The sequence below is a fragment of the Symphalangus syndactylus genome, chromosome X (assembly GCF_028878055.3).
Source record: "Symphalangus syndactylus isolate Jambi chromosome X, NHGRI_mSymSyn1-v2.1_pri, whole genome shotgun sequence".
Taxonomy (NCBI): domain Eukaryota; kingdom Metazoa; phylum Chordata; class Mammalia; order Primates; family Hylobatidae; genus Symphalangus; species Symphalangus syndactylus.
Window position 1 is genome coordinate 32,337,895 of NC_072447.2, and position 14,838 is coordinate 32,352,732.

The 14,838-nt window shown below is 39.9% G+C and overlaps 1 protein-coding gene across 5 annotated transcripts in view; it reads right to left on the reverse strand.

Annotated features, from left to right (window-relative positions):
- Nucleotides 1-1,739: 1,739 nt before the first annotated feature.
- SCML2 (Scm polycomb group protein like 2) overlaps nucleotides 1,740-14,838 on the reverse strand; it is a 118,912-nt gene continuing 105,813 nt past the window's right edge. For 2 of the 5 annotated variants that reach the window (XM_055268030.2, XM_063634990.1), the window contains exons 12-15: nucleotides 10,194-10,307; nucleotides 8,999-9,250; nucleotides 4,864-5,015; nucleotides 1,740-3,802 (exon numbers count right to left, since the gene is read on the reverse strand). In XM_055268030.2, the coding sequence (XP_055124005.1) occupies nucleotides 3,674-3,802; nucleotides 4,864-5,015; nucleotides 8,999-9,250; nucleotides 10,194-10,307 (647 nt within the window). In that variant the 3' untranslated portion in view covers nucleotides 1,740-3,673. Of the gene's footprint in view, nucleotides 3,803-4,720; nucleotides 4,805-4,863; nucleotides 5,016-8,998; nucleotides 9,251-10,193; nucleotides 10,308-14,838 lie in introns of all 5 variants that reach the window. The other 3 variants (XM_063634991.1, XM_055268033.2, XM_063634992.1) reach the window with 3 other exon arrangements.

Consider the following 14,838-nt stretch of genomic DNA (forward strand, 5'->3'; position numbering starts at 1 on the left):
AAGGAGGAGCAGGGCTTGGCAAGGCCAAAACCCTGCCCTGGCCGCCCCGTTGTCCCTGAGGGATTATTTCCACAAATGTATGTGCTTAAGTGCTTCAGTTCTATGGCAGGAGAACAGGACACATCACTACTGATACATAAGGACACGTCACTTATGGGCACTTGGCACTGACTCATATGCTCTGTCATAAGTGCCCGACGTTCTCCTTTTCATGAACGCTGGTTTGTCTGTTATGTTCTAGGCAGCTCGAGGGGAGGAGCTAGGTCCCTTATTTCTTAAAGATCTCCCCTCAATGCTGATAGTATCCCTAAAGGCAGAAAGGTGATCCCATAACACTATAGTTGCCTCTGTTAGAGGAGGGGGAGTGGCCAAGCTTAATTTGAGCACGTGCTAACTACGGAGTGTCACTCTTAAGGTTTAGTGGCATCAACCTGCTGACAAAATAGGGCAAACAGCCAGAAGAGAGGAAGGACTGTCCGCCACGTATTCCAAAGGTGGGCTCTCGCTTGCATGTCCTCTCAAACCTAAAGCTCTCCCACATTGCCTGGATCAGCCTCAGGAGACTTTGTGAGCAAGCCCCAGCATCCAGCTATAGCCCCAGAAATTTTAACCTACTTCGTGTACTCAGCCAACTGCGAGGACAATCCCTTCTGCGGCCTGAAAAAGCTGTGCTTTTCCTCCCAATTACACTGCCACTACTCACAGTATTTACTTTTTACTTCTGAATATTACAGAAGGGCATGGTGTTTCTACGCCTACAGAGGGAGGCCTTGGCTTAAAAGTTTAGGAGATCCCACTCTAGAATATGTACTGTAAGACATTTCAACGATAAGAAATCACACAGACGAAAGACCAAAGCAAATGCTAGGTGTGCCTGGAAGGTCTTAGAGCTCAGGGTGCAGAATTCTGCAGGCTACAAAGCATCAAAGGATGGAATGAGAGGCAAAGCTAGAGGAAGATAACTTCAAGTCTGGAAAATTCACAGGAAGGGTAATATGGCATGATAGTCTATGGACTAAAAGTCTACAAGCCAGATAGGAGAAAAAAAGGGGCCCCAAATCACTCGTCTCAGATCGCTCAAATCGACACCCCCATTCCAGCCTCTGAGCATCACCCCTGGAGCCTCAGTCAGGGCCCCATTGTCTCCAATGAATCACAGGACACGCTGCTGGGGAGCAAGAGTAGTGAGGGTTTCTGGGTTCCTCGGCTGGAGCCGCAGCTCCTGGGGTGGGGGTAGGGGTTGGATAAGTGAGGCTACGCAACTGTAACCCCAGTCCTCCAAGGGCATCCCGCCGGGGCAGCTGGGACATCTGAAGGAAGAGGGCCAAGAGCAGGTGCATCCAGGAGGCGGCCTCTGGCCCCCAGTGGTAAAAGAGCAGCCGGAGTTGCCAGCCAGGCGTACAGGCTCAGATGGGATGAGATATCTCGGGGCATGGGCATTTTCTAGCACTCTCGCATCACTGATGATATCATAAATAACAAAGGCTCTGAGTACAGATACAGCTCATTGACTGAACTTCTTACAGCCCCCCTGGGGTCTCATTGAAGACCCCTGTAAGAAATCAGCCCTTGGCTGTTAGGCATCTGTTTAGCAGTAGAATCTGGGCAGGTTTTAAAACTCAAGTATTTGGACATGGAAAGCCACAAGCTTACTAGAGTGGCTCTGTTTCAGTTCCAACAAATACACCCTTTAATGTAATGCAGTTAATGACAAATAAAATCACATCTGAGGCTTTGAATGAATTGTGATTAACTTTATTAATATTTTAAAATATGAAAACTGTAAAACATAGTATTTATGTAAACACCTGAGGACTGTTCAAGTGGGTACAGCATCTTCATACAAACAACTTGAAAGAAGACCAAGTTTAAGTAAGAATCTTATGACATATAAGGAATAACATAAATGAAGCTATTCTTTAAATAGTTGCATTCATGTCTAAAGTACATTTGGTTTTCTAAAAAGAAAATGTACATTCTTGCCCCTGGTGAATATTTTATTGGCATTTACAACAAATGGCTAATACTTTTATAACTGATTCTCATAGCTTATAAACATTACATCAAAGTTACACAAAGTAGTAACAATAAACATATAGCACCATTTCCTCTTCAAAGTTCTAACTTATAAAATAAAGCCCCAAACATGGCTGGGCATGGTGGCTCACGCCTGTAATCCCAGCATTTTGCAAGGCCGAGGTGGGTGGATCACCTGAGGTCGGGAGTTTGAGACCAGCCTGACCAACATGGAGAAACCCCATCTCTACAAAATTAGCTGGGCATGGTGGTGCATGCCTGTAATCGCTGAGGCAGAAGAATTGCTTGCACCAGGGAGGCGAGGTTGCAGTGAGCCAAGATCGAGCTATCGCACTCCAGCCTGGGCAACAAGAGTGAAACTCCATCTCAAAAAAATAAAAATAAAATAAAGCCCCAAACAATAAGTCAGAACTAATATATCTTTCAAAGTGTAGCAGAATAAATGGCTCAGAACTAAGCAAATTAATTAGAAACATTGCATAGGACAGAGAACTTCCCTGTATGGAAACCAATCTACAGATTGTTTCATATCCCCTGAAGAGTAAGCTGAGAGGTACTGGTGATAGCAAACGATGGACGTATATTTTTTACGAAATCAAAACATCTAACTATATACACAGTTCATCATTACCTCTGTGGCAGTGCAAAGTGCCAGATTAAATTCAAGAAAAAAAAGATTTACTTGTGTGTAAACCTACAGGTATAAAACAATATATAAATATGGTAAAGTACCATATGAGGAATAAACACATACAATATATATCTTCAAAAATTTTGGACACAGGTATCTTCATATAGAGATGTAAGAAAAGAATGCCTGGTTAAACGTCCAAGCTTAGTGAAAATATGGCAAGTTTAAAATAATAGGTATTTCACTGAAAAAATGTAATCCGACTCCATCCAAACAACCCTCGTAGTATAAATATCTCCTGCATAAAATGACAATTCTATAATTTAAAAAATTTTATCAAAAACTGGTAAGAACACTTTATGAAAGCTTATAAGCTTGCTTTTTTCCTTTAAATATGATCAAATACAACATACAGAGAAATAATAAAAGGAAAATAATTTATATGGCTATTCCCTTTCTAGATATACTGATAGAACATGAACGGAACACCACAGAGTATCACACAAAATATTTGAGAAAAGATGATATCTACAGGTGCACCTTTAAATTCTCTGGTGAGGAAAAATTCTCATGGATTTAATTATAGAAGTTGTCAATCCCTGATATTTTCCCCTTTGGGATTTAGCTGTTTTGGTTCTAGATATAAAGGTTAACCAAAATCAAAGGTTTTTCTCTGTTAACTACATTAAGTATATTTGTAAACTGTACAATGAAAATTTAAAAAGACATAAAGAACTGCCAATTTGAATATGCCAATACTAACATGTTAAATGCTTTTTAAAGAAGTAGACTGGGGGAGTGGCGGCTGTGCCTCCCGAAGCTGGTTGGTGACTCCAGGAAAAAAAAAAAAAGTTGACTGAACTGTTAATACAGTTCTGCAATTCTGATAAAATATTTTTATAGGAACTGTCTACAAAACAAAAACTGCTAAGAGAAATACTTTTAAATTAAAATGTTAACAGTACACCTGAGAATTATGTCCAATCTAAACTTACACATTTTTTTTCAATTGTATTTTCCTTCTTTAAGTTTTTCAATGTAGTAACACAGCTTTAATGCTGGCCCCAGCTTCAGCCCCATATACTTCATCATCACATCACTCTTGAGTAGGAACAGAGCCTTCCCATCAATTTCCTACAGAGAGAAGGAAATCATAATCATTAATAATGCTTTCATATCAAGTTATTTATACATAAGAACATGTAAAATAGAGCAGCTGTATACTCCGGATATATATTCTCTGAATATGCTTTATTTCCTGAAAACTATTAAAAATATAATTTATACAGTGAAGCATCATTTGATAATTTATGAATTCAGTTCAAATTTTAAGAAAAAGAAAATTTAACCTTGTATCTTCAAAAAATGTCCCAAGTATCAAACAATCTGACTTTAAATACTGTGTGTTAAATAAAATACTAAATATATCTATGACAAAAGGTCAAAAATTATGAATGGTAGAAATGAATTTCAGATGATCAATAACTTTCTGAGAAGGGCCAGGAATATGTCAATATCAATGCAAACTGTAAATGTGCTATACAGTGTTGTCATTTTGTTGAAGGCTAATCAGTTAGTTGTCTGAAGCTGGTTAGATGCTAAAACTACTGATTTTCTTGCGATAGTGAAAAGGGTACCTCAGATAATAGATCACTCATTTGATTTGTTAGAAAACATTGAAAATATTACTTAATAGTCACAAGGCATCCTCCTAAAATTCTTTATTACCTTAACCAATTTATGTCATGGAAGCATATTATCTGGTATTTGTGAGTTCCTGTTTAAAAGGATGTTCTTAATCTTATAAAGTTGCTGGATTCACTGGAGGAAGGCCACCCTGTAATAGCTTGTGGTCAACCCCTCCTACTCATGGTCCTGGCACTGAGCTGGGAGCAGGTCGGGGAGGATCCTTGTATCTGTCATTACAAAGGGGAGGTACACCTGAGAGTTGCAATGCTGAATCATCGTATCTTGAGAAGTTGAAGCAGTTTGTATTTTAGGCACCTGGATACTCAAAGAACAGACCATTAATCTACCATTTAAGGAACTAACCTTGGGAAAAATAACCTCTCTCACATATGGAAAAATCAGTTGATAGGGTTCCCCCACCATCCACACAGCATCCAAATGAAGGGCCTGCACAGAGGTCATTCAAAGGCATTACGGCAGGAAAACCGGATCAAAAGATACATTACATGTTGCCTGAAGAGGTCGGCGAGGGGGCCTGATATCTGAGGATCTGTATGTTTCATAAACTGTATCACTTCATCCACAGACCAGGTTGAAGGGTCCTTAGAGAAGCCTTGTTTCAGGACACTGGGATCAGGTACAGCTATATAACTTGGAGCTTCAATGGGGGGGAAAAAAGACAAATCATACTTGACCTGATCATTATCCTGAAAGAAGAGATGTTAGGTAGGGAATAATGGTCTCATTCCTGGAACCTTTTGTTAAGTTCCCCAACAAGGTCTCAAGACTCCAACTGTGAAAGCTTATACAAAAATGATGTGAGGACGGCTACATAAGAGCATCCCATCTGACCTCCCCCAAACAACAAAAGCAGGTTCAGACGTTACCTTAAAGCTTCAAAGATCACAAAACAGACTAAGCAATCCAAGCCTCTTTGGCCACAGACAAATATAGCAAAAGATCTGTTACTCGGGTAAAATTAGGTTAATCTAATCTAACCTATGACTGCTCTCTTACTTTAAGTCTTTCAAGGAATTTCAATCTCTCTCTATCTGTCTAGACTAGGTATATTTTACTAGCTAAATCCGATGGAAATTCCCCAAATTTACAGTTAGTTTTTGTTTTGTGTTGTTGTTGTTGTTGTTGTTGTTGTTTTGGTTTTTTTGAGACAGGGTCTCGCTCTGTTACCCAGGCTGGAGTGCAGTGGCACAATGATGGCTCACTGCAGCGTTGACCTCCCGGGCTCAAGTGATCCTCCCACCTTGCCTCCCAAGTAGCTGGGACTACAGACACATGCCACCACTCTCAGCTAATCTTTATATTTTTTGTAGAGACAGGATTTATCCGTGTTGCCCAGGCTGGTCTCAAACTCCTGGACTCAAGCAATCTGCCCACTTCAGGCCCCCAAAGTGCTGGAATTACAGGCATGAGCCACCACACCTGGCTAAATTTAGTTTTCTAATTGCTTAAATGCGTTCACTTTAATCAAAGAATTTCAATAATCCCATTATTTTTGATAAACAAATTAGTCCTTTTGCCAAATCTCTCTGATGTATCCAATAAGAATATTTTTAGCATCACTTTACTCTTTAGATTCCTGTCTCTCATGGCTTAAATGCTTATCTGAATTTTGAAGAAGACAAGATTATTTTCTGCTAAGCTAGGTCAGAAATAACTTTAACATTTAATTTAATTCCTTTATCATATTTAATTGCATAGTAATATATATTTTGGTTGAAGGTTTATACATTAAAAAAATACATAACTGAGACATGAAACAATTTAAGTGCTCATACCTCAAATGGTCTTAGCTGTTGTGCTCTTTACTAAGTTGTGATGAAATCTGTGTCCTGACAAGTATTCATTTACTCAACCAGAGCCCTTAAGTCCCTAAAGTTAGTGTGGATAACTGAAATGAATTTTGTACTTAGTTAGGAAGATTTGTTTCTCTAACCAAGGACCGTCAACACAAATTTGATGTTTTTTTGTGTGTGAATTAGCCAAAGGAGTACCCTTTCTTTCCTATCCTCTGGGCTGTGGCCATTTTAGAAGCATTTTAAGTATATTTACCTAGGGGAAGGATAAAGAAAAACAGAAGATAAAAGAACTTACAGTGGTTAATTTTTTGTGTGTAGCTCTGAATTTTATTTCTTTCCAACATCACAACGATGATGGGAAATAAAAACTCTATACCAGAATATATTCTTCCCTCCACTCAGAGAAAAAAATGTTGGTCATATCTACAGAGAAATTCTGCTAGGCTGTATCAACCCAAGTAAAAATGATGATGGTGTAGACCATGCTGTGCCTAAGGCATTCTGACAATTTAGACAGAAACATCATCTCCTTTAACTTAACAAAGACACAACATAACATGAAAAAAATCATTGGCAAAGCTAATCATATCTCTAATTTAACGTACATTTTTGTGGAATTTCTGGTTTCTGTCATCATAATCTGGTACATTTATGTTTTGAATAACATGTAACTAGTTTTACAGTTTACTGCAGATAAACTATATGTAAAAAGATATGATTTGAGGTATAAAATTTTATAGTAAAAATAAAACCATAAGATTTTCTATTTTAGTGTATTATGAAAATATAATTTAATTGGGCCTACATCTTCAAAACAGAGAAGTTTGCAAGCATTACATTACTGTTATTCAAATAATTACATGAAACAAACTAATCATGTGAAAAATAATCAAAGTCCAGTCATGCTTTTCTCCTGAATGGCTCTGTCTTATATACACTGGCATATCAATAAATATTTCTAGAATAAATATAATGAAAGTATGAAAGTGATCTGATTCCCCCCGACATCATTGGATTTCTTTCCTATAATAAAGATCAGCAATATTTTTCATTCAAATAATGGGACAAGGCAGGACAGGAAATTGTGTCAGCATCACTGGCTGTCAGGAGTGGAATCAGCTCTAGGTAACAGTTCAAATGCCTTAAAAATAATAGTAATGACACCTCTAGACAATTTCTAATGGAAATGCGTATCTATTCTTGGGAGGTGCAAGCAGTACAGAAGTTAAGAGTACAACCCTGGAGTCAGAGTGTTTGAGCTCAAGGACTGGCCCAGCCACTCTCTAGCTGAGGAACCTTAGCCAAATGACTTCAAATTTCTTACCTGAAAATGCTTACCAGCACCTACATTTCAAGGAATTGTTCTAACAATATAATGTAGGAGGCCATATGAAATATTATATGCCTGGCATACATCAGATAGTGATGAAGATGATGATTATTTCTATTACCAGTAAGTAAATTACTAGAAAGCAATGTTATTACTATTAGTCTCTACATTGCTAAGAAGACCAGAAGCTAGCCGTCTGAAGCCCCAATACCGGCTACCTTAGTGTTTGACATACATTTCGAAGTAAGATATTCACCATTAGAAGTAACCTTATACTGAGAAAGCCTATCGCCAAAAGGTCATACTTTGTGAAAATACTTTAAAATGCAAGATATACTAGCCATTACGGAATAAGCATCTATTGTTAGACTCTGCAAGCTATGTCACTCTAAAAGCAGAGAGAATCTCCAGAGGGGATGGGGCTGACAACATTAAATGTGTCATGGTGTGTGCACAGTGTGGTTGCCCATAGATAACACCCATGATCAAAGGCAAGGGTTCCCACTTCCTTCACTCCTCAACCTTGCCTGCATGCCTACCTGGAGAAAAAGGACAAAACACTTATTCCCACCCTCACTCTCCTGCACCCTTAATCCTTCAAAGGTACAGGGTATTAGCCCTCTTTGCACATGGAAGGCTGTTTTGGCCCCTTTCTTTCTTTCTTCTTTCTTTTTGAGATGGAGTTTCACTCTCGTTGCCTAGGCTGGAATGCAATGGCGTGATCTCGGCTCACTGCAACCTCTGCCTCCCGGGTTCAAGCGATTCTCCTGCCTTGGGCTCCCGAGTAGCTGGGATTACAGGCATGCATCACCATGTCCAGCTAATTTTGTATTTTTAGTAGAGACAGGGTTTCTCCATGTTGGTCAGGCTGGTCTCGAACTCCCAACCTCAGGTGATCTGCCTGCCTCGGCCTCCCAAAGTGCTGGGATTACAGGTGTGAGCAACCCTGCGCCTGGCCTGTTTTGGCTCTTTCTAAATGGCAACAGGATGTTGCCCTATTTATACATGTCATGTCTTCCTGGTGGGTCTGAGGAAGGATGTGGAGAGTGAGGAAACTGTGTGGCTGTGGTAACAAGATGCCAGCCCGAATCCAGGAGTCAACACAGGCTGAGGCCAGGAAGGTCTCAAAAGAGACTAAGAAAAGTATACAACAGAAAGGAGAGGGACTGTCTTTCCAGGCCTCAGAGTCATGAGAGGTTTGTGAGTCCAGACGGTACCCAAGGAAATGATAAATTACAACTGCTCAAGCACTACTAATCTGAGAAGTCTCTATCAGAGACATGGTTGGTGATCCAGATCCCTAGAGACAGTTCTGTGCTGTCAAGAGGATTGGAGGATCCATAATGGTCTGACCTGACAGTGATGTGAAAGGGAGGACTCAGCCTCCCAAATTTTAGCACTTTCTCCAATGTGATACTCTCAGGGGATGCTGTTAGGTGTGAAAATCTCAAGGCAAAAGACAAACACATTGAGAGTCACTATTTTTGAACATACCTTCACTTTTCCTTTGCATTTGGAATTTAAATTCATGGAGACTGCTCTTGGGGGGTATGTCCCCAACTAGTGGTGAACTTGTGGTGCCTGGCACACTTTGAGAAAAATCCTGGGAGACTGAAGTATGAATATACATAGGATTTCTATAGGCAGGATTCAAATAATTTCCTGAATTTAGTGATGAGCTCTTAGAATCTTCTGAAAGATTTTCCTCTTTGGGAATGGCACTTCCCCCAGCAAACAATGGTTCTTCTACAGGGAAAAAGACAAAGGAGGCTATCTTCAATAGACTTACAATTCAAATACTACTAAAAGGTAAAAAATCTCATCCCTAGCAACAGTTCACTTAACTTGTGCTATACTGAACCACAATGCTCTAACACAAAGTTCATGGCTATCCCCTCCTTGGTATGGATGCATGCACTGATTGATTGAGACAAAGTTTTGCTCTTGTTGCCCAGGCTGGAGTGCAGTGGTGCAATCTTGGTTCACTGCAACCTCCACCTCCTGGGTTCAAGCGATTCTCCTACCTCAGCCACCCGAGTAGCTGGGAGTACAGGCACCTGCCACCATGCCCGGCTAATCTTTTGGGGTTTTTTTAGTAGAGACAGGGTTTCATTATGTTGGCCAGGCTGGTCTCGAACTCCTGACCTCAGATGATCCACCCGACTTGGCCTTCCTTGGCATTTATATTAATGGACATTGTCCTACAGTCCAAAGTGATTCCATATCACCTATATTTTTCGTAGTAACTTACTATCATTTGCCAGTCTTGCCACCAAGACTATAAACACCTCACTAAAGCATTTGTTTTTAGAAATGCAGTTCTTCATTACTATTTGTTATAATATGATCATACAGTTGGTTTCTAACATTTGTTTACTACTTGGGCAGTTAACACATTCTCTGGAGAAAGGCAGTAGGTTTTTCTATTCTTCTTTCTGCCAGTTTTTAGCAATACAAAAGTGAAGGAAAAAGGTTATTACAATTTTTTTTTAATCTATGGAGAAATGACAGCCGTGCACTTCTGAAGGGAATGAAGGGTTCAACAAAGCTGTCCAAGTAGTAGCCTAACTGCCAAACTTATTTGGGCAAATTTACCTCCCTACCTCCAATACTACCACCCCAAGAGTATACACAAGTGGTAGCAGAGAAACATTTCTTCCCAATCCTGGGAGGTGTAAATGCTATTTACCTTCAGACGCATACTCCTTTGTTTTGGGGAGCTTAGGAGAGAGAGGAACAACATATGGTACAGTTTGCTGAGGAGATCGTTTGGTGCTTTGCCTTTCTGTTACATTTTCTTTTGCTGTTTTCAAAGAAAAAACAGTTGTCTGTTATAACGAACTAATAAACTCAAGCATTTTCATATCATCAGCATGAAACACTTCTGTTTCTACATCATTTGCCTACAATACCTTCATTGAGAATTTCTCAATTATTTGATGTTCATGAATAACATGTGTCTACTTCATCCTGTTTTATATTTTCACTGAAATAATATTCAAGAGTTAAAAGCATTTCCAGAAGGAGTCTATCTAGGCTTCTTTATTCTGGGGTTATCAGATCTCTCTAAATATCTCACAAGGCAGTGAGGCAACCCATTAAAATGTGTCTAAAATGGCCTGGGAAAGTTGTTCCCATGAGCCGGAGGAGTTAAAACTTTAGAGAAATTAAATGATATAATATAATGAACATCCATTTTGTTAAGTAACAATCCTGGCCTAGAGCTACCCTTAAAACAAGTCTACTGCTTACTTATCATTCAACCAAATGCACTTCTACCTAAAGGACCACTCTGTAAAACATGATCCTAAAAGTAAAGACAGCTTTAATTATCAGTTATACCCTAAGTATCAACAAATATCCTGATTTAACTTCCAACTAAAAGGACAAATAAGGTATAAGAGAAATCTAAAAAGTCTGATAGTAGACCTCAAAAGAGAAGAAAGACTGCAATGAGCATCAAAGCCAAACTTCATCAGGTTCAAAATTTCGGCTGAGGGCCAGGCATGCTTCTCAAAATCTTATGATGAGCAACCTTTAGCTCAATCTAGTTACTCAGTGAATCCCAATGAGTCCAGTAGAGCTCTTACCACTTTAGTTTTATTTTTAATAATGGACTATAAAACCAACAGGCAAAACATATATTTCTACAATTAAGACATTAAATTCTAAGGAAAGAAATAATTGGCTTTTCATACCCATTTAATAATATGGAAAATTCAAGTTCTAAAATATAGTTTTCTATAAATGTTTATGTATCTCAGAATCTCAGCAAGATTAGAAAAAGTATCATTTATTTGTAATGTACTCACGCTTTATGAAAAGTTTATCAAGCTGGGTATGGTCTACTATCTGGGGCTGAAACAAATATAAAATTGACTCGACTTCTGCTTCTGGGTATTGTAGTAAGCTAAGGGAGGAGAGTGTTCCTACAGAGATAACTAGGAAAAGCCAGGTAATTTACAAAGTATTTTTTAAATCATCAGAGAAGCACTTCCAGGATGACTGATGAAAGACCTCCAAAAATCTACTCCTTCATAAAAACAATGAAAACACTGACAAAAACTATAAAAACTATCTTTTTCAAAACTCTGGAAACTAAAGACTTGCCACAATCCAAAGTGTTTAAGAAAAATGGATGGATCTCAGAAAAAAACAGCAAATTCTGTGGCATTTTAACTTGCCCTAATATAATCCCCCTCACCCCATTTTCACAGTAGCCTTGAAAACCAACACTTCACAACAACAGCAGGTGTGAAAAACAGCCACGCAATAATCGCTGGAGGGGGCACAATGGGTTTGGAGCTCTCCAAAAGCCCCATGCCCAGAGAACTATCACTATTAGACCAGTCTTGAAGCTCACTGAAAAGCTCCTTTTCAGGGTTTGTCTTTTTTTGACCTAAATTAGAGCTTGTTCTGTGTGAACAACCCCATCTCCAGGGCATCTGACGGGGGAAAATGGTGGCAACTGTTTAACTTTGCAGCTGCCTGAGACAATATTACCAGTCAGGGCTAACAACAGGCTGGCCAAAAAGCTTAAAAGGAAAAACTTGGTATAAGATGTCGCCTAGGAGACTGAAAAACAGACATATTCCTGGGAATCTAGATGGTTCACATGCATGCGCACAGATGTATACATGCATGCTCAGGAAAGACATGAGAACACCCTATCAGGAAAGACATGAGAACACCCTAATCTTTCATCTCTGGCTGACCTTGAGGCTCTGCACAAGGTCGACTTACAAGCTGCCTCTTGGAGCACTGAAGTTATGTCCCAACACACACAGAAAATCCCTTGTCCAAGGCTGGGAGATATACTGGTTCCAGGCATTTAAGGAAATTTCTACCCAATCATTAGCTAACCACATTAAGCTAACCGAGCAGACTTCAGTGGCCACTCTTAACAAAGAAATACAGACTTTACAGAATTGGTCGAGGAAAAGTCACTAAACAGCACCAGCAACAACAACAAACCCTAGGGAGAAGGGAATCTGATTTCCAGAGTTGCCATTATATGATTTTTAAATGTCCAGTTTTCAACAACAAAAAAAATAAGACATGCAAAGAAACAATATGGTCCACACAAAGGAAAAAAAAATCAGTCAACAGAAACTGTCCCTAAGGAAGCCCAGGCATTGGACTTACTAGACAAATACTTTATTTTGGGACACAGTCTCACTCTGTTGCCCATGCTGGAGTACAATGGCATGATCTCAACTCACTGCAACCTCTGCCTCCCAGGTTCAAATGATTCTTGTGCCTCAGCCTCCCAAGTAGCTGGGATTATAGGCACATGCCACCACACCTGGCTAATTTTTTTTTTTTTTTTGAGACAGAGGCTCGCTCTGTCACCCAGGCTGGAGTGCAGTGGCACGATCTCAGCTCACTGCAAGCTCTGCCTCCCAGGTTCACACCATTCTGCTGCCTCAGCCTCCCGAGTAGCTGGGACTACAGGTGCCCGCCACCACGCCTGGCAATTTTTTTTGTATTTTTAGTAGTGACGGGGTTTCACTGTGTTAGCCAGGATGGTCTCGATCTCCTGACCTCATGATCCACCCGCCTCAGCCTCCCAAAGTGCTGGGATTACAGGTGTGAGCCACTGTACCCGACCTAGACAAATACTTTAAATCAACTATTATAAATATATTCAAGGAACTAAAAAATGAAAATCATGTCTAAAGAACTAAAAAAAAGGCCAGTGTATTAGTCCGTTCTCACGCTGCTAATAAAGACATACTGGAGACTGGGTAATTTATAAAGAAAAAGAGGTTTAATAGACTCACAGATCCACATGGCTGGGGAGGACTCACAATCATGGCAGAAGGCAAAGGAGGAGCAAAGGCACGTCTTACATGGCAGCAGGCAGAAGTGCAGAGCGAAGGGGGAAGCCCCTTCTAAAACCATCAGATCTCATGAGAACTCACTCACTATCACAAGAACAGCATGAGGGTAACTGCCCCCATGATTCAATTACCTCCTACTGGGTCCCTCCCATGACATGTGGGGATTATGGGAACTATAATTCAAGATGAGATCTGGGTGGGGACACAGCCAAACCATGCTCCCTCATCTCTACTAAAAATACAAAAATTAGCCAAGTGTGGGGGGCACACACCTGTAGTCCTGGCACCCTGGAGGCTGAGGTGGGAGGATTGCTTGAAACTGGTGGCAGAGGTTGCGGTGAGCCAAAATCACACCACTGCACTCCAGCCTGGGTAACAGAGCAAGACTCTGTCGCAGGGAAAAAAAAAAAAAAAAAAAAAAAAAAAGGAAGTGAAAAGACAACCCCAAAGAATGGGATAAAATACATGCAAAGCATATACCTCATATAGGACTTGTATCCAAAATATACAAAGAATTCTTATGACTCAACAATAAAAAGACAATGAAACCAATTAAAAATGGACAAAGGATTCGAACAGACATTTCTCTGAAGATATACAAGTGGCCAAAAAGCACAAGAAAAGATGCTCATCATCAACTACTGGAAAAATGCAAATCACACCATAATGAGATACCATTTCACACCTGCTAGAATGGGTATAATGAAAAAGATGGACAATAACAAGTGTTTAAAAGGAGAAATTGAAACCTTTATTCACAGCTGATGGAAATGTAAAATGGTATAACCTCTTTGGAAAAGCCTGTCAGGTCCTCATCAAGTTAAACAGAGTTAACCATATGACCCAACAATTCCACTCCTAGGTTTGTACCTGAGAGAACATGTATCCACACAAAAACTTACATACAAATGTTCATTGCAGCAGCATCCCTAATAGCCAAAAAGTGGAAACAGTCCAGAAGTACATCAATTGATAAATGGATAAACATAATATAGCCATACAATAGAATATTATTCAGCCATAAAAAGGAATGAAGCACTGATACATGCTACCACATGGGTGAACCTTGAAAACATAGGGTGGGCAAAGCGGCTCACACCTGTAATCCCAGCATTTTGGGAGGCCAAGATGGGCGGATCACTTGAGGTCAGGAATTCGAGACCAGCCTGGATGACATGGTGAAACCACGTCTCTACTAAAAATACAAAAATTAGCTGGGTGTGGTGGTGTGCACCTGTAGGTCCCAGCTACTCAGGAGGCTGAGGCAGGACAATCGCTTGAACCCAGAAGGCAGAGGTTGCAGCGAGCCAAGATCACACCACTGCACTCCAGCCTAGGCAACAGAGCGAGACTCCGTCTCAAGAAAACAAAACAAATAAACAAAAAAACACATTATGCTAAGTGAAAGAAGCCACACACAAAGGCTGCATATTATATGATTCTATTAATATGAAATGTCTAGAATAGGAAAATCTATAAAGACAGAAAGTC